This window comes from Taeniopygia guttata, chromosome Z (assembly GCF_048771995.1).
Source record: "Taeniopygia guttata chromosome Z, bTaeGut7.mat, whole genome shotgun sequence".
NCBI lineage: Eukaryota > Metazoa > Chordata > Aves > Passeriformes > Estrildidae > Taeniopygia > Taeniopygia guttata.
In genome coordinates this window covers 3,347,449-3,368,783 of record NC_133063.1, presented here as the reverse complement: position 1 = coordinate 3,368,783, position 21,335 = coordinate 3,347,449, and the positions used below count along the sequence as shown (strand labels likewise).

General features: G+C 33.9%; 1 protein-coding gene across 1 annotated transcript in view; it reads left to right on the top strand.

Moving 5' to 3' along the window:
• SMAD4 (SMAD family member 4) overlaps positions 1–21,335 on the top strand; it is a 35,247-nt gene that overhangs the window by 1,650 nt on the left and 12,262 nt on the right. Inside the window, exons 2-7 of the mRNA XM_072922461.1 lie at positions 2,575–2,749; positions 5,247–5,276; positions 10,562–10,786; positions 15,431–15,541; positions 17,483–17,533; positions 20,919–21,102. Coding sequence (XP_072778562.1) covers positions 2,575–2,749; positions 5,247–5,276; positions 10,562–10,786; positions 15,431–15,541; positions 17,483–17,533; positions 20,919–21,102 — 776 coding nt within the window. The remainder of the gene's footprint in view (positions 1–2,574; positions 2,750–5,246; positions 5,277–10,561; positions 10,787–15,430; positions 15,542–17,482; positions 17,534–20,918; positions 21,103–21,335) is intronic.

The window sequence follows — 21,335 nt, the reverse complement described above, 5'->3', positions numbered from 1 at the left end:
AAAAACGCCAAAAAAACCCAAAAAAACCCCAAAAAAAACCCCCAAAAAACCCAAAGAAACCACAAAAAAAAACCCAAAAAAGCAAAAAAAACAAAAAAAAAACCCCAAAAAAAACCCCAAAAAACACTCAAAAAATACCCCAAAAAAACCCAAAAAACCCAAAAAAACCCCCCAAAAAAATCCCAAAAAACCCCCAAAAACCCAAAAAAACCCCCCAAAAAACGCCCAAAAAAACCCAAAAAAACCTCAAAAAAACCCCCAAAAAATCCCAAAAAATCCCAAAAAAACCCAAAAAAACCCCAAAAAACACCCCAAAAAACCCCCAAAAAACCCCCAAAAAATCCCAATAAAAACCCAAAAAACCGCCCAAAAAAAATCCCAAAAAACCCCAAAAAATCCCAATAAAAACAAAAAAAAACCCCAAGAAAACTCCTAAAACCCCCAAAAAACCCCCAAGTAAACAAAAAAAAACCCCAAAAAAACAAAAAAAAACCCCACCAAAAAACCACAAAAAAAACCCCCAAAAAATCCCCAAAAAAATCCCAAAAAAACCCCAAACAAACCCCCAAGTAAACAAAACAACCCGCAAAAAACCCCAAAAAAACCCCAAAAAAACCCCAAAAAAATCCCAAAAAACCCAAAAAAACACCAAAAAAAACACCAAAAAATCCCAATAAAATCCAAATAAAATCCCAAGAAAACCCCCAAAAAATCCCTATAAAATCCCAATAAAATCCCAAAAAACCCCAAAAAAATTGCCCAAAAAACCCCAAAAACCTTCGCCAAAGGCGCCATGGAGAGTTGGTGCAGCAGCTGCAGGAGCACAAAGCCCAGTTGGATTCGCTGCTCACGGCATCACCACCAACGGGGCACCCCAGTAAATTTTACATATTATTTTACATATTTTTACATATTATTTTACATATTTTTATTTTAATTGTATTTTATTTTATTTTATTTTTATTTTATTTAATTAATTTTATTATTTAATTTTATTTTTTATTTTATTTTATTTTATTTTAATTTTATTTTGATTTATTTTCATTTTATTTTATTTAATTTTTAAATTTTATTTTAATTTATTTAATTTCATTTTATTTTAATTTTATTTTTATTTTATTTTATTTTGTTTCATTTTATTTTATTTTTATTTTATTTTTTAAATTTTATTTTATTTTAATTTAATTTTGTTTATTTTCATTTATTTCATTTTGTTTTTTTATTTTTTTTAATTTTTATTTTATTTTGTTTTTTAATTTAATTTAATTTAATTTTAATTTAATTTTATTTATTTTCATTTATTATTTTTTTATTTTCTTTTATTTTCTTTTATTTTAATTTAATTTTATTTTATTTTATTTTATTTTATTTTATTTTATTTTATTTTATTTCTTTTTTTAATTTTGATTTTTATTTTATTTTATTTCAATTTATTATATTTTATTTTATTTTATTTTATTTTATTTTATTTCATTTTATTTTATTTTATTTTCATTTATTTTATTTTATTTTATTTTTATTTTGTTTTATTTTACTTTTATTTTCTTTTATTTTAATTTTATTTTTATTATCTTTTTTTCATTTATTTTATTTTATTTTTATTTCTTTATTTTATTTTATTTTATTTTTTATATTGTTTTTTTTTACTTTATTTTATTTTTATTTTATTTGTATTTTATTTTTTATTTATTTTTTATTTTTATTTTATTATTTTATTTTATTTTAATTTAATTTTATTTTTATTTTATTTTATTTTATTTTTCTTTTTTCTTTTCTTTTCTTTTCTTTTCTTTTCTTTTCTTTTCTTTTCTTTTCTTTTCTTTTCTTTTCTTTTCTTTTCTTTTCTTTTCTTTTCTTTTCTTTTCTTTTCTTTTCTTTTCTTTTCTTTTCTTTTCTTTTCTTTTCTTTTCTTTTCTTTTCTTTTCTTTTCTTTTCTTTCCTTTCCTTTCCTTTCCTTTACTTTCCTTTCCTTTCCATTTACTTTTATTTAATTTAATTTAATTTTAATTTTATTTTTCTTTTCAATTTTCTTTTAATTTCATTTTTATTTTATTTTAATTTAATTTTATTTTATTTTACTTTTCTTTTCTTCTCTTTTCTTTTAATTTAATTTAATTTAATTTTATTTTATTTTAATTTTATTTTTCTTTTATTTTATTTTAATTTTTCTCTTTAATTTCCTTTTAATTTTATTTTTATTTTATTTAATTTTTATTTTATTTTTATTTTATTTTATTTTATTTTATTTTATTTTATTTTTATTATTTTTATTGTATTTTTATTTTATTTTATTTTATTTTAATTTTCTTTATTTTTTTATTTTTATTGTATTTATTTTATTTTATTTTATTTTATTTTTATTTTACTTTATTTTTTTAAGTTTTATTTTATTCTAATTTTTTTATTATTTTTTTTTAATTTAATATTATTTATTTTATTTTATTTTTATGTAATTTAAATTTAATTTAATTTTTTTTTTATTTTTTTTATTTTATATTTATTTTATTTTATTTCATAATACTTTAATTTAATTTAATTTAATTTAATTTAATTTTAATTATTCAATTATTCCAGGTCGCGGGCCGCAAGGGTTTTCCCCACGTGATCTACGCGCGGCTCTGGCGGTGGCCGGACCTGCACAAAAACGAACTGAAACACGTCAAATATTGTCAATACGCCTTCGACCTGAAATGTGACAGTGTTTGTGTTAATCCGTATCACTACGAGCGCGTCGTGTCGCCCGGCATCGGTGAGTATTGATTATTGATTATTGATTATTGATCGATAGCTGATCGCGCCGTAAAAATGAAAAAAATCCCCAGAAGAAAGGATCTGATCGATCAATACTGGTTTTTAAAGGTTGATCAATACCTGAACGCGTCATAAAATCGGAATAAATCACCACAGGAAAAGATCTGATCGATCAATATTAATTTTTAAAGGTTGATCAATATCTGAACGCGTCATAAAATCGGAATAAGTCCCCGGAGAAAAGGACCTGATCGATCAATATTGATTATTGAATATTGATCAATATCTGAAGGTGATCAATATCTGACTAAATCCCCTGAGGAAAAGATCTGATGGATCAATATTGATTATTGAATATTGATCAATATCTGAACATGTCATAAAATCCAAATAAATCCCCAGAGAAAAGGATCTGATCGATCAATATTGGTTTTTAAAGGGTTGATCAATATCTGAACGCGTCGTAAAATTTAAATAAATCACCGCAGGAAAAAATCTGATAGATCAATATTGATTATTAAATATTGATCAATATCTGAACGCGTCATAAAATCAGAATAAATCCCCAGAGAAAAGGATCTGATGGATCAATATTGGTTTTTAAAGGTTGATCAATATCTGAATGCATCATGAAATCAGAATAAATCACCGCAGGAAAAAATCTGATTGATCAATATTGATTATTGATTATTGATCAATATCTGAAGGTGATCAATATCTGAATAAATCCCCGGAGGACAAAATCTGATGGATCAATATTGGTTTTTAAAGGGTTGATCAATATCTGAATGTGCCGTAAAATCGGAAAAAATCCCCAGAGGAAAGGACCTGATCGATCAATATTGATTATTGAATATTGATCGATATCTGAACGCGTCATAAAATCTGAATAAATCACCGGAGGAAAGGACCTGATCGATTAATATTGATTATTGATCAATATCTGAACGTGCCATAAAATCTGAATAAATCACCACAGGAAAAAATCTGATCGATCAATATTGATTATTGATTATTGATCAATATCTGAATGTGCCGTAAAATTTAAATAAATCACCACAGGAAAGGATTTGATCGATCAATATCTGAAGGTGATCAATATCTGAAGGTGATCAATATCTGAATAAATCCCCGGGGGAAAGGAACTGATCGATCAATATTGATTTTTAAAGGGTTGATCAATATCTGAAGGTGATCAATATCTGAATAAATCCCCAGAGGAACGGATCTGATCGATCAATATTGATTATTTAAATATTAATCAATATCTGAATAAATCCCCGCAGGAAAAAATCTGATTGATCAATATTGATTTTTAAAAGGGTTGATCAATATCTGAAGGTGATCAATATCTGAATAAATCACCACAGGAAAAAATCTGATTGATCAATATTGATTATTGATTATTGATCAATATCTGAAGGTGATCAATATCTGAAGGTGATCAATATCTGAATAAATCCCCGGAGGAAAAGATCTGATCGATCAATATTGATTATTAAATATTGATCAATATCTGAACGTGTCATAAAATCAGAATAAATCCCCAGAGTAAAAACCTGATCGATCAATATTGATTATTTAAATATTGATCAATATCGGAAGGTGATCAATATCTGCATAAATCCCCAGAGGAAAACATCTGATCGATCAATAATGGTTTTTAAATCTTGATCAATATCTGAAGGTGATCAATATCTGAAGGTGATCAATATCTGAATAAATCCCAACAGGAAAGGATCTGATTGATCAATATTGATTATTAAATATTGATCAATATCTGAACGCGTCATAAAATTGGAATAAATCGCCTTAGGAAAGGATCTGATGGATCAATATTGATTTTTAAAGGGTTGATCAATATCTGAAGGTGATCAATATCTGAATGTGATCAATATCTGAATAAATCACCAGAGGAAAAAATCTGATCGATCAATATTGATTTTTATAGGTTGATCAATATCTGAACGTGTCATAAAATTGGAATAAATCCCCGGAGGAAAGGATCTGATGGATCAATATTGATTATTGATTATTGATCAATATCTGAACACGTCATAAAATCGGAATAAATGCCTGGAGAAAAGGACCTGATTGATCAATATTGGTTTTTAAAGGTTGATCAATATCTGAAGATGATCAATATCTGAATAAATCCCCACAGGAAAGGATCTGATCGATCAATATTGATTTTTAAAGCGTTGATCAATATCTGAAGGTGATCAATATCTGAATAAATCCCCGGAGGAAAAAATCTGATCGATCAATATTGATTATTAAAAGGTTGATCAATATCTGACGGTGATCAATACCTCAAGGTGATCAATATCTGAATAAATCCCCAGAGGAAAGGATCTGATCGATCAATATTGATTATTAAAAGGTTGATCAATATCTGAAGGTGATCAATATCTGAATAAATCACTGCAGGAAAAAATCTGATCGATCAATATCGATTATTGATTATTGATCAATAAACCCCTTTTTTCTTACAGATCTTTCGGGACTGACGCTGCAGAGCTCAGGTGAGTCCCCCCCCCCTCCCCCCCAATAATCAATCAGCTCGAGGATCAATAAATCGGAAAATTCCGATTGGAAAAAATTCGATGAAATTTGAATTAATTCTCCCCCAAATTTTCCCAAATTTTCCCGAATTTTTCCCCATTTTTTCCATCAAAAATTCGAATTTTTTGCCCAATTTTCTTCAATTTTTTCCCAAAATTTTCCCCAATTTTTCACCATTTTTTCCATAAAATTTGAATTTTTTCCCCATTTTTCTCAATTTTTTTCCCAAAATTTCCCCAATTTCCCCCAAAATTTTCCCCAATTTTCCCAAAATTTTTCCCCATTTTTCCCCAATTTTCCCAAAATTTTTCCCAATTTTCCCCCATTTTATTCTCATTTTTTCCCCATTTTTTCCATCAAAACTTCGACTTTTTTGTTTCAATTTTTCCCCAATTTCCTCCAATTTTACCCCGATTTTCCCCCAAAATTTTCCCTATTTTTTCATCCAATTTTTCCCCGTTTTTTTCCATCAAAAATTCGAATTTTTTGCCCATTTTTCCCCAATTTTCCGCCAATTTCCCCCAAAATTTTCCCCAATTTTTTCCACATTTTTCCCCAATTTTCTTGAAATTTTCCCCAAATTTTCCTCCAATTTTTTCCATAATTTCCACCAATTTTCCCAAAATTTTCCCCAATTTTTCCCCAATTTTCCCCATTTATTCCCTTTTTTTTCCAATTTTCCACTAATTTTTTCCACATTTTTCCCCGATTTTCTTCAAAGTTTTCCCCAATTTTCCCAAATTTTATTCTCAATTTTCCCCCATTTTTTCCTTCAAAAATTCCAATTTTTTGCCCATTTTCCCCCAATTTTCCCAAAATTTTCTCCGTTTTTTCCAAAATTTTCCCCAATTTTCCTTCCAAATTTTCCCCAATTTTCCCCCAATTTTCCCCCATTTTTTCCATCAGAAATTAGATTTTTTTCTCCATTTTTCCCAAAATTTTCCAATATTTTCCCCAATTTTCCCCCCAAATTTTCCCTGATTTTCCCCCATTTTTCCCCATTTTTTCCATCAAAAATTCAAATTTTTCCCCAATCTTCCCCCAATTTTTACCCCATTTATTCCCATTTTTTCTTCCAATTTTCCACCAATTTTCTCCAAATTTTCCCTAAATTTTTGCCCAATTTCCCCCCATTTTTCCATCAAAAGTTCGAATTTTTTGCCCATTTTTCCCCAATTTTCCCTATTTATTCCCATTTTTTTTTCCAATTTCCCCCCAAATTTTCACCAATTTCCCCCATTTTATTCTCATTTTTTCCCAATTTTCCCCCAAAATTTTCCACAATTTTCCCAAAATTTTCCACAATTTTCCCAAAGGTTTTCCCCAATTTTTCCCCATTTTATTCCCATTTTAATCCAAATTATTCCCCAGTTTTTCCATCAAAAATTCGATTTTTGTGCCCAATTTTCCCCCATTTTATTCTAATTTTTTCCCAGTTTACCCCCAAATTTTTCTCTAAATTTTTCTCAAATTTTCCCCAATTTCCCCCAAAATTTTCTCCAATTTTCTCCAATTTTCCCCAATTTTCCCCCATTTTTTCCATCTAAAATTCGATTTTTCCCCCCTTTTTCTTCAATTTTCTCCCAATTTTTTCCCAATTTCCCCCAAAATATTCCCCAAATTTCCCCCATTTTATTCTCTATTTCCCCATTTTTTCCATCAAAAATTCGATTTTTTCCCCCATTTTTCTGTAATTTTTTCCAAATTTTCCAAATTTTTCCCCATTTATTCCCATTTTTTTTCCGATTTTCCACCAATTTTTTCCACATTTTTCCCCAATTTTTTCCAAATTTTCCCCAAATATTTGCCCAATTTCCCCCATTTGTTCTATCAAAAATTCGAATTTTTTGCCAAATTTTTTCCCAATTTGCCCCAAATTTTCCACAATTTTCCCAAAATTTTCCCAAATTTTCCCCCAAATTTTTTCAAAATTTTTACCCAATTTTCCCCCATTTTTTCCATCAAAAATTTGATTTTTTGTCCATTTTCCCCCAATTTTCCCAAAATTCTCCCCAATTTCCCCCAATTTTTTTCCCCATTTTTCGCCATTTTATTCCCATTTTAATCCAAATTTTTCCCCAATTTTTCCCCAATTTTTCCTTCAAAAATTCGAATTTTTTCCCCAATTTCCCCCAAAATTTTCCCAAAATTTTCCTCGATTTTCCCCCCAAATTTTCCCGAATTTTTTCCCCAGTTTTCCCCCGTTTTTTCCATCAAAAATTCGAATTTTTTGCCCAATTTTCCCCCAAGTTTCCCAAAATTTTCCCAAAATTTTCCCCAATTTCTCCCCCAAACTTCTCCCAATTTCCCCCCAAATTTTCCCCAATTTTCCCCCTTTTTATTCTCATTTTCCCCATTTTTTGCATCAAAAACCTAATTTTTTTTAGCCATTTTTCTCAATTTTTTCCTCACTTTTTCCGCATTTATTCCCATTATTTTTCTGATTTTACCCCAATTTCCTCCAAATTTTCCCCATATTTTTCCCCCATTTTCTCCCATTTTTTCCATCAAAAATTCGAATTTTTTCCCAATTTTTCCCCAATTTTCCCCAATTTTCTCCAAATTTTTCCCTGATTTTTCCCCATTTTATCCCCAATTTAATCTGAATTTTTACCCAATTTCCCCCCATTTTTTCCATCAAAAATTCGAATTTTTTGCCTATTTTTCCCCAATTTTCCGCATTTATTCCTCTTTTTTTCCCGATTTTCCCCCAGTTTTTTCCCCAATTTCCCCCAAATTTCCCCCCTATTTTCCCCCATTTTTTCCATCAAAAATTCGAATTTTTTGCCCATTTTCCTAAAATTTTCCCAAATTTTTCCCCAATTTCCCCCAAAATTTTCCCCAATTTTCCCCTATTTTATTATCATTTTTTCCATTTTTTCCCCCTTTTTTTCCATCAAAAATTGGAATTTTTTGCCCAATTTTTACCCAATTTTCTCCAAATTTTCCTTCAATTTTTTCCCTATTTTTTCCATCAAAAATTCGATTTTTTTCCCCAATTTTCTCCAATTTTCCCCCAATTTTTACCCAAGTTTCCCCCAATTTCCCCCAAAATTTTCCCCAATTTTCCCCCAATTTTCCCCAAATTTTTTCCAGTTTTTGTCACATTTATCCCCATTTTATTCCCATTTTAATCCCATTTTTTCCCCAATTTTTCTCAATTTTGCCTTCAAAAATTCGAATTCTTTACCCCATTTTCCCCAAATTTTCTGCCATTTTTTCCAATAGAAATTCGAATTTTTTGCCCATTTTTTCTTCCAATTTTCTACCAATTTTCTCCAAATTTTCCCAAAATTTTCCCCAATTTTCCCCCCAATTTCCCCAAATTTTCCCCAATTTTCCCCCATTTTATTCTCATTTTTTCCCATTTTTTCCTTCAAAAATTCGACTTTTTTCCCCATTTTCCCCCAATTTTCCCCCTCCCTATTCCCCCACATATGACCTTCCCATGTATTCCCACACATATGACCATCCCATGTATTTCCATGTATGACCATCCCTGTGTGTCATGTACGACCTTGACATGTATTCCCACACGTATGACCTTCCCATGTATTTACCCACATATGACCATCCCTGTGTGTCATGTATGACCTTCTCATGTATTCCCACATGTATGACCATTCCCATGTGTGTCATGTATGACCTTGACATGTATTTCCATGTATGACCATCCCAAAAATTTCCCCAAATTTTCCTCCAATTTTTCCACATTTTTCCCCAATTTTTCTGCCAAATTTCCCCCAATTTTTCCCCGTTTTCCCCAAATTTTTTCCATCAAAAATTCGAATTTTTTTCCCAATTTTTCCCAAATTTCCCCCAAATTTTCCCCCGATTTTTCCCCAAATTTCCCCAGATTTTTCCCCCAATTTTCCCCCAAATTTCCTCCAAATTTCCCCCATTTTTTCCATCAAAAATTCAAATTTTTTGCCCAATTTTTGCCCAATTTCCCCCAAAATTTTCCCCAATTTCCCCCAAAATTTACCCCAATTTCCCCCCAATTTTCCCCATTTTATCCCCATTTTAATCCAAATTTTTCCCCATTTTCCCCCATTTTTTCCATCTAAAATTCGAATTCTTTGCGCATTTTCCCCCAATTTTCCCCCAATTTTCTCCCAATTTCCCCCAAAATGTTTCCCGATTTTCCCCCAATTTTCCCCCATTTTTTCCATCAAAAATTCGATTTTTTTGCCGATTTTCCTCCAATTTTTCCACATTTTTGCCCAATTTTCCCAAAATTTTCCCCAATTTCCCCCTAATTTTCCTCAACTTTTCCCCATTTTATTCTCATTTTCCCCCCATTATTTCCATCAAAAATTCGAATTTTCCCCCAATTTTTACCCCATTTATTCCCATTTTTTCCCCAATTTCCCAAAAAATTTTCCCCCAAATTTCCCTCCATTTTTTCCATCAAAAATTCCAATTTTTTCCCCATTTTCCCCCAATTTTCCCCCATCCCTGTTCCCCACACATATGACCATCCCATGCATTTACCCACATATGACCTTCCCATGTATTTCCATGTATGGCCTTCCCATATATTCCCACACATATGACCATCCCTGTGTGTCATGTATGACCTTCCCATATATTCCCACATGTATGACCATCCCATGTATTCCCACACATATGACCTTTCCATGTATTTCCACACATATGACCTTTCCATGTATTTCCACACATATGACCTTCCCATGTATTTCCATGTATGACCTTCCCGTGTATTTCCACACGTATGACCATCCCTGTGTGTCATGTATGACCTTCCCATGTATTTCCATGTATGACCTTCCCATGTATTCCCCCACATATGACCATCCCTGTGTGTCACGTATGACCTTTCCATATATTCCCACACATATGACCTTCCCATGTATCCCACACATATGACCTTCCCATGCATTTACCCACATATGACCTTCCCATGTATCCCCACACGTATGACCGCACCCTGCGCGTCACGTATGACTTTCCCATGTATTTCCATGTATGACCTTCCCATGTTTTCCCCCACATATGATCGTCCCATGTATTCCCCCACGTATGACCATTGCCATGTATTTCCATGTATGACCTTCCCATGTATCCCCACATATATGACCATCCCTGTGTGTCATGTATGACCTTCCCGTGTATTTCCATGTATGACCTTCCCATGTATTCCCACACGTATGACCATCCCATGTATTCCCACACGTACGACCGCACCCTACGCGTCACGTATGACCGTCCCGTGTCCCCCCAGCCCCCTCCGCCATGTTGGTGAAGGACGAATACTCCCACGACTACGAGGCCCAACCTTCGCTCTCCTCGGCCGAGGCCGTTTCGGCGCCGACCATCCAACACCCGCCCGCCAACCGCGGCGCCGCCGCCGCCGAACCCTTCGGAGCCGCCCCGGCGCTGCTGCCGCCCGCCGAGGCCACCACCACCGGCACCACCAACTTCCCCAACATCCCCGTGGCCTCCACCAGTAAGGAAACGGCAAAAAAATTCTGATTTTGGGGTTTTTTACGGCATAAAAAATGTGTTTTTCTGTTTCAAGATGGCGGCAATTGTAGATTTTTAGGTGGTTCGTTATCGTTTCTTTATTAAGGGAGTTATTTTTTAAGATGGCGTCGTTTTTCAAAATGGCGTCTTTGTTAAAATGGTGTAATTTTCAAAGTGGCCGCCCTAATTAACATCGGTTTTCAAAATGGCGGCCCTAATAAATATTGGTTTTAAAATGGCGTCATTTTAAAAATGGCGTCATTTTCATAATGGCGCCCCTAATTAATACCGGTTTCAAAATAGCCTCATTTTCAAAATGGCGGCCCTAAGAAATATCAGTTTTAAAATGGCGTCATTTTTAAGATGGCGTCATTTTTTAAATGGTGTCATTTTTAAAATGGCGTCATTTCAAAATCGCCGCCCTAAATATTTTCGGGTTTTAAAATGGCGTCATTTTTAAAATGGCATCATTTTTAAAATGGTGTCATTTTTAAAATTGCATTATTCTCAAAATGGCCTCATTTTCAAAATGGCATCATTTTCAAAATGGCAGCCTTAATTACTATCGATTTTAAAATGGCGTAATTTTAAAAATGGCGTTATTTTCAAAATGGCGTCATTTCCAAAATGGCCACCTTATTAATATCGGTTTTCAAATGGCGGCATTTTCAAAATGGCATAATTGTTAAAATTGCGTTATTTTAAAAATGGCGTCATTTTCAAAATGGCGGCCCTACTTAATATCGGTTTTTAAAGTGGCCTCATTTTCAAAATGGCATCATTTAAAAAATGGCGTCATTGTTAAAATGGTGTCATTTTGAAAATGGCCGCCCTAATTAATAACAGTTTTCAAATGGCGTCATTTTAAATATGGCGGCCCTAATTAATATTGGTTTTTAAAATGGCGTCACTTTCAAAATGGCCTAATTTTCAAAATGGCGGCCGTAATAAATATCGGTTTTAAAATGGCCTCATTTTCAAAATGGCGGCTTTAAATAATATCGGTTTTAAAATGGTGTCATTTTCAAAATGGCCTCATTTTCAAAATAGCATAATTTTTTTAAATGGCGTCCTTTTCAAAATGGCCTCATTTTCAAAATGGCGGCCCTAAATAATATTGGTTTTTAAAATGACATCCTATTCAAAATGGCCGCCCTAATTAATATTGGTTTGAAAACGGCGTCATTTTTCAAAATGGCGTCATTTTTCAAAATGGCGGCCCTAATTATTATCCATTTTTAAAATGTCGTCATTTCTTAAAATGGCCACTCTAATTAATATCGGTTTTTAAATGGCGTCATTTTAAAAATGGTGTCATTTTCAAAATGGCCGGCACAATTATTTTTGGGTTTTAAAATGGCGTCCTTTTCAAAATGGCAGCCTCAATTAAAATCGGTTTACAAATGGCGTCATTTTCAAAATGGCGTAATTCTTCAAAATGACGTCGTTTTTTAAATAGCATCATTTTTTAAATGGCCACCCTAATTAATATCGGTTTTCAAATGGCGTCATTTTTAAGATGGCGTCATTTTCAACATGGCGGGCCTCATTAATACAGGTTTGTAAATGGTGTCATTTTCAAAATGGCGTCATTTTTAGAATGGTGTCGTTTTAAAATGGCGGCCCTAATTAATATTGGTTTTAAAATGGCGTCATTTTTAAGATGGTGTCCTTCTTCAAATGGCAGCATTTTCAAAATGGCGTTATTTAAAAAATGACGTCATTTTTTAAATGGCCTCATGTTCAAAATGGCGGCCCTCATTAATACTGGTTTTAAAATGGCGTCATTGTTAAAATTACGTCATTTTCAAAATGGCGGCCCTAATTAGTATCAGTTTTAAAATAACGTCATTTTTAAGATGGCGTCATTTTTAAAATAGGAAAATTTTCAAAATGGCAGCCCTGATAAATATTGGTTTTAAAATGGTGTCATTTTCAAAATGGCGGCCCTAAGAAATATCAGTTTTAAAATGGCGTCATTTTTAAGATGACGTCATTTTCAAAATGGCCGCCCTAATTAATAACGGGTTTTAAATGGCGTAATTTTCAAAATGGCGTCGTTTTCAGAATGGCCGCCCTAATTAATACCGGTTTTTAAAATGGCGTCATTTTCAAGTGGTGTCATTTTCAAAATGGTGTCATTTTCAAAATGGTGTCATTTTCAAAATGGCCTCATTTTCAAAGTGGTGGCCCTAATAAATATCGGTTTTAAAATGGCGTCATTGTTAAAATGGCGTCATTTCAAAAATGGCCGCCCTAAATAATGTAGGTTTTCAAGATGGCTTCCTTTTCAAAATGGCGGCCCTAATTATTTTCGAGTTTTAAAATGGTGTCGTTTTTAAAAAGGCGTCATTTTTCAAAACGGCCTCATTTTCAAAATGGCCACCCTAATTAATATCATTTTTTTAAATGGCGCCATTTTTCAAATGGCCTCATCTTCAAAATGGCCGCCCTAATTAATATTGGTTTTAAAATGGCCGAAATCGCCGCCGAAAAGTCCCAATTTAGGATTAATTAGAAATTAATTAATTATAAATAAATATTTCAAATGCTTGGGTGATTTTTGGGTGGATTTTTGAGTGGATATTTGGGGAGTTTTGGGTGATTTTTGGGTGGATTTTTGGGTGGATTTTTGGGTTAATTTTTGCTGATTTTGGGGTGGATTTTTCGTGATTTTTGAGTGGATTTTTGGGTTTATTTTTGCTGATTTCTGGGAGATTTTATGTGTTTTTTGGGTGGATTTTTGCTGATTTTTTTGCTGTTTCTTGCTGATTTTTGGGTGGATTTTTGGTGATTTTTGGGTGGATTTTTGTTGATTTTCTTGTGATTTTTGGGTGGATTTTTGCTGATTTTTGGGTGTATTTTTTGCATGGATTTTGGGTGATTTTTTTTGCGATTTTTGGTGATTTTTGGGTGGATTTTTGGGTGGATTTTTGGCGCTTTTGGGGTGATTTTTTGGGTGTTTCTTGCTGATTTTTGGGTGCATTTTTGGTGATTTTTTGGTGGATTTTTGGGTGATTTTTTTGTGGGTTTTTTTGGGTTTTTGTGATTTTTGCTGATTTTTGGGTGGATTTTTGGTGATTTTTTTTGGTGATTCTTGCTGATTTTTGGGTGGATTTTTGGTGGATTATTGGTGATTTTTAGCTGAATCTTTGGTGATTTTTGGGTGGATTTTTGGTGCTTTTTCCTGTGATTTTTTTGTGATTTTTGGGTGGATTTTGGGGTGGATTTTGGGGTGATTTTTTGGTCATTTTTGGTGATTTTTGGATGATTTTTTGGGTGCTTTTTTTGCTGATTTTTGGGTGGATTTTTCATTATTTTTGAGTGGACTTTTGGGTGGATTTTGGCTGATTTTTGGGTTGATATTTGGGTGAATTTTTGCTGATTTTTGGGTGGATTTTTAGATGGATTTTTGGGTGGATTTTTGGTGATTTTTTTTTGTGATTTTTACTGATTTTTGGGCGATTTTTTTGCTGTTTCGTGCTGATTTTTGGGTGGATTTTTGGTCCTTTTGGGCATTTTTGGGTGGATTTCTGGGTGGATTTTTTGGTGATTTTTTGGTGATATTTGCTGATTTTTGGGTGGATTTTTTGTGATTTTTTTGTGATTTTTTTGGTGATTATTTGTGATTTTTGGGTGGATTTTTGGGTGATTTTTTTGCTGTTTCTTGCTGATTTTTAGGTGATTTTTTTCTGAATTTTTGCTGATTTTTGGCTGATTTTTGGGTGAATTTTTGGTGATTTTTTGGTGGATTTTTGGGTGATTTTTTTGTGGGTTTTTTTGGGTTTTTGTGATTTTTGCTGATTTTTGGGTGGATTTTTGGTGATTTTTTTTGGTGATTCTTGCTGATTTTTGGGTGGATTTTTGGTGGATTATTGGTGATTTTTAGCTGAATCTTTGGTGATTTTTGGGTGGATTTTTGGTGCTTTTTCCTGTGATTTTTTTGTGATTTTTGGGTGGATTTTGGGGTGGATTTTGGGGTGATTTTTTGGTCATTTTTGGTGATTTTTGGATGATTTTTTGGGTGCTTTTTTTGCTGATTTTTGGGTGGATTTTTCATTATTTTTGAGTGGACTTTTGGGTGGATTTTGGCTGATTTTTGGGTTGATATTTGGGTGAATTTTTGCTGATTTTTGGGTGGATTTTTAGATGGATTTTTGGGTGGATTTTTGGTGATTTTTTTTTGTGATTTTTACTGATTTTTGGGCGATTTTTTTGCTGTTTCGTGCTGATTTTTGGGTGGATTTTTGGTCCTTTTGGGCATTTTTGGGTGGATTTCTGGGTGGATTTTTTGGTGATTTTTTGGTGATATTTGCTGATTTTTGGGTGGATTTTTTGTGATTTTTTTGTGATTTTTTTGGTGATTATTTGTGATTTTTGGGTGGATTTTTGGGTGATTTTTTTGCTGTTTCTTGCTGATTTTTAGGTGATTTTTTTCTGAATTTTTGCTGATTTTTGGCTGATTTTTGGGTGAATTTTTTTCTGATTTCTTTGTGATTTTTCGTGATTTTTGGCTGATTTTTTTGCTGTTCCTTTCTGATTTTCGGGTGAATTTTTCCTGAAATTTTGCTAATTTTTGGCTGATTTTTTTTGCTTTTTTTGCTAATTTTTGGTATTTTCCCGTCAGACACCACCACCAGCTGGACGGCCAATCGGACGGCGGCGTTCGCTCCGGGGGTTCCGCATCACCAGAACGGACACCTGCAGCACCACCCCCCGATGCACCCCGGCCACTACTGTGAGTCACCCCACATTTCGGGGTAAAATCCCCAAATTTTGGGTCTGAAACACAAATTATTGATGTGAACCCCAAATTGTGGGTGAAAACCCAAAAAATTTGGGTGAAAACCCAAAAAATATGGGTGCAAACCCCAAATTATTGATGTGAACCCCAAATTTTGGATGTGAACCCCGAATTTTGGGTCTGAAACCCAAATTTTGGACGTGAACCGCAAATTTTGGGTGAAAACCCAAAAAATATGGGTGCAAACAGCAAAATTTTGGGTGCAAACCCCAAAATTTTGGACATAAACGTCAAATTTTGGACGTGAACCCCCAAATTTTGGACGTGACCCCCAAATTTTAAGTGTGAACCCCAAACTTTGAGTGTGAACCCCAAATTTTTCATGTAAACCCCAAATTTTGGACGTGAAACCCAAATTTTGGGTGAAAACCCAAAAAATTCGGGTATCAAACCCAAACTTTTGGACATGAACCCCAAAATTTTGAACGTGAACCCCAAATTTTGGTCATAAAACACAAATTTCGGACGTGAACCTCAAATTTTGGAGGTGAACCCCAAATTTTGGACGTGAACCCCAAATTTTCGGTGTGAATCCCAAATTTTGGACCTGAACCCCAAAATTTAGGGAGTGAACCCCAAATTTTGGATATGAACCCAAAATTTTGTACCTGAACCCCAAATTCTGGGTGTGAACCCCAAATTTTAGACGTGAACCCCAAATTTTGGGTTTGAACCCCAAATTTTAGGTGTGTACCCCAAATTATTAATGTGAACCCCAAATTTTCAATGTGAACCCCAAATTTTTAACGTGAACCCAATATTTTGGACGTGAACCCCAAATTTTCAACGTGAACCCCAAATTTAGGACATTAACCCCAAATTTTGGGTGTGAACCCCAAAATTTTGGACGTGAACCCCACGTTTTGGGTGAAAACCCAAAATTTTGGGTCTGAACCCCAAATTATTGATGTGAACCACAAATTTTGGGTGAAAACCCAAAAAATTTGGGTGCAAACCCCAAAATTTTGGGTGCAAACCCCAAAATTTTAGACATGAACCCCAAATTTCGGACATAATCCCCAAATTTTTGGTGTGAACCCAAATTTTGGGTGTGAACCCCAAATTTTGAGTGAAAACCCCAAATTTTGGGTGTGAACCCCAAATTTTGGACGTGAACCCCAAATTTTGGACGTGAACCCCAAATTTTGGACATGAACCCCAAATTTTGGGTCTGAACCCCAAAATTTTGGGTGAAAACCCAAAAAATTTGGGTGCAAACCCCAAAATTTTGGACATAAACGTCAAATTTTAGATGTGACCCCCAAATTTTGGACGTTAACCACAAATTTTGCACGTGAACCCCAAATTTTGGGTGTGAACTCCAAATTTTAGGTGTGAACTCCAAATTTTCAGTGTGAACCCCAAATTTTGGACGTGAACCCCAAATTTTGGGTGAAAACCCAAAAAATTTGGGTGCAAACCCCAAAATTTTGGACGTGAACCCAAAATTTTGCACGTGAACCCCCAAATTTTGGACGAAAACCCCAATATTTTGACGTGAACCCCAAATTTTGGGTGTGAACCCCAAATTCTTTCCGTGACCTGTCACACCCTCACAAATATTATTTCCGAACACGTTTTTATTCAAATATTCAAAAATATTCAAATCTATACATCCTTAATTTGAATATAATTAATTTATTCTTATATAAATTTAAATATTTCTAAATTTTACGGCGAAAATTGATTTTTTAACGTGGTTTTATCCGAGTATTTTGAATTATTTGAATATATAAATCCTAAATTTAAAGATAAGACACTTATAGCTCACCTGCGCCGCGGATAGGCCGGAAATGTAAATTTATGTAAATGACTATGTAAATTTTTTCTGTAAATTTTGGGGTGAAAAAATTGAATTTTTGTTATTTTTTAAAGGGCCAGTTCACAACGAACTCGCGTTCCAGCCGCCGATATCGAATCATCCCGGTGAGAAAAATTTCTATTTTTTCCCTAATTACCTAAATTAAATTGTCCTTTTCTATATTTTTTATGCTACATTACGCATTAAATATTTTTATTTTTTCCACAATATATATTGGAGGGAAAATTAAAAATATAATATTTGCATATTTATATATAATATATTAATATTTATTTATTAATACATTATAAAGCACCTCTATTAAATAACACTTTTCTATATTTTATATGCTACATGTTAAATATTTATATTTTTATCCCAATATATATTACCTATATTAAATGGCGCTTTTCTATATTTGTTATGCTACATAATGCATTAAATATTTATATTTTTCCCCAATATACATGGGGGAAAATTATAAATATAGTATTTACATATTTATATATAATATACTAATATTTATTTTTAAATACATTATAAATAATTACCTATATTAAATGGCGCTTTTCTATAGTTTTTATGCTACATGTTTAATATTTCTATTTTTTCACCAATATATATTACCTATATTAAATGGTGCTTTTCTATATTTTTATGGTTCATTACACATTAAATATTTCTATATTTAATATTATTTATTTTTTTTCTCCAATATATTTTGGATAAAAATTATAAATATCATATTTACATATAATATTTTAATATTTATATATTAATACATTATAAAGCACCTCTATTAAATTGTGCTTTTCTATATTTTTTATGCTACATTACACATTAAATATTTTTATTTTTTCCCCAATATATATCGTGGGAAAATTATAAATAAAATATTTAGATATTTATATAAAATATATATATATTTATTTATTAATATATTATAAAGCACCTATATTTAATGGCACCTTTCTATATTTTTTATGCTACATTACACATTAAATATTTATATTTTTTCCCCAATATATATTGGGGGCAAAATTATAAATATAATATTTACATATTTATATATGATATATTAATATTTATTTATTAATACATAATAAATCACCTCCTATTTAATGCCGCTTTTCTATAGTTTTTATGCTATAAACAAATTAAATTCGGCCGCCATTTTGGATTTTGTCGGCCATTTTGAATTCTGACAGTGCGTCGCCAAACCAATGACAATTTCGGCAGCCATTTTGAATTTTGTCGGCCATTTTGAATTCTGACGTCATCGCCGAACTGGCAATCGGTTTTGGCAGCCATTTTGAATTTTGTCGGCCATTTTGAATTCCAACACCGTGTCGCCAAACCGGCGATTTTTTTGGCAGCCATTTTGGATTTTTGACGCCATTTTGAATTCCAACGTCAACGCCAAACCAATGACAATTTCAGCAGCCATTTTGGATTGTCTTCACCATTTTGAATTCCGACAACCGGCGACGCCAAACTGGCGATTGGTTTCGGCAGCCATTTTGGATTTTCTCCGCCATTTTGAATTTTGATGGCGTCGCCGAACCAGTGACGATTTCGGAAGCCATTTTGGATTTTGTTGACGCCATTTTGATTTCCCACAACCGGCGCGTGTCGATGCCAAACCAGCGATGATTTCGGCAGCCATTTTGAATTTTCTCCGCCATTTTGAATTCCGACATCGACACCAAACCGGTGACAATTTTGGAAGCCATTTTGAATTTTCAACGCCATTTTAAATTCCGACGTCGACGCTGAACCAGTGATGATTTCAGTAGCCATTTTGGATTTTCTCCACCATTTTGAATTCCGACAATTGGCATTGCCGAACCAGTTACGATTTCGGCAGCCATTTTGGATTTTCGATGCCATTTTGAATTCCAACATCAGCACCGAACCGGCGATCGGTTTCGGCAGCCATTTTGGATTTTCTCTGCCATTTTGAATTCCGACATCGACACTGAACCGGTGACGATTTTGGCAGCCATTTTGGATTTTCAACGCCATTTTGAATTCCAACAGCGCGTTGCCCAACCAATGACAATTTCGGCAGCCCTATTGGATTTTCTCTGCCATTTTGAATTCCGACATCGATGCCAAACCGGCGTTTTTTTCGGCAGCCATTTTGTATTTTCTCCGCCATTTTGAATCCTGACAGCGTGTCACCAAACCGGTGACGATTTCGGCAGCCATTTTGGATTTTTGACGCCATTTTGAATTCCAACAGCATGTCGCCAAACCAATCACAATTTCAGCAGCCATTTTGTATTTTATCGACGCCATTTTGATTTCCGACAACCGGCACGCGTTGCCAAACTGGTGACAATTTCGGCAGCCATTTTGAATTTTGTCCGCCATTTTGAATTCTGACATCAACGCCAAACCAGTGACGATTTCGGCAGCCATTTTGGATTTTGACACCATTTTGAGTTCTGACGTTGATGCTGAACACTGAACCGGCGATCGGTTTCGGCAGCCATTTTGGATTTTGTTCGCCATTTTGATTTCCGACAACCGGTGCACGTCGCCGCCAAACCAGCGACAATTTCAGGAGCCATTTTGGATTTTGTCAACGCCATTTTGAATTGCAACATTGATGCCAAACCAGCAATCGATTTTGGCAGCCATTTTGAATGTTCTCCATCACTTTGAATTCCGACATCGACGCCGAACCGGTGACAATTTCGGGAGCCATTTTGGATTTTGTCAACACAATTTTGAGTTCCGACATCGACACCGAACGCCAAAGCGGCGCCGATTTCGGCAGCCATTTTGGATTTTAGACGCCATTTTAAATTCCAACATCATGTCGCCAAAACAATCACAATTTCAGCAGCCATTTTGAATTTTGTCCGCCATTTTAAATTCCAACAGCGTGCCACCAAACCGGCGATTTTTTCAGCAGCCATTTGGGATTTTCGACGCCATTTTGAATTCCGACAGCGTGTCACCAAACTGATGTTGATTTCAGCAGCCATTTTGAATTTTCTACGCCATTTTGAATTCAGATGTCAACGCCAAACCGGCGATCGATTTCGGCAGCCATTTTGGATTTTTGACGCCATTTTGAATTCCAACAGCACGTCGCCAAACCAATGACAATTTCAGCAGCCATTTTGAATTTTCGCCGCCATTTTGAATTCCGACATTGACACCAAACCAGGAATCGGTTTTGGCAGCCATTTTGAATTTTCGACACCATTTTGAATTCCGACAACCGGCGCGCGTCGACGCCGAACCGGTGACGATTTCGGCAGCCATTTTGAGTTTTCTCCGCCATTTTGAATTCCGACGTCGACACCAAACCAGCGATTGATTTTGGCAGCCATTTTGGATTTTTGAGGCCATTTTGAATTCCAACAGCATGTCGCCAAACCAATCACAATTTCAGCAGCCATTTTGAATTTTCTCCACCATTTTGAATTCCGACATCTCCGCCGAACCAGCGACAATTTCACCAACTAATTTTGAATTTTATCTCTTTTTTTCCAGCGCCGGAGTACTGGTGCTCCATCGCCTACTTCGAGATGGACGTTCAGGTGGGTGAGACCTTCAAGGTCCCCTCCAGTTGTCCCGTGGTCACCGTGGACGGTTACGTGGATCCATCCGGCGGCGACCGGTTCTGCCTGGGGCAGCTCTCCAACGTGCACCGGACGGAGGCCATCGAGAGAGTCAGGTAGGGGTGGTGAGGGAGGGGAACATGGCGGCGGCTGATCGGTGCAAGGCTCTTCCCCGTTTTTATTTTATTTATATTTTTATTTTCTGGTTTTGTTTATGTTTTTATTTCTATTTTTATTTTTATTTTTATTTCTATTTTTAGTTTTTGTTTCTATTTTTATTTCTATTTTTATTTGAAGTTTTTACTTCTATTTTTATTTCCATTTTTATTTCTAGGGGTTTTTTTATTTA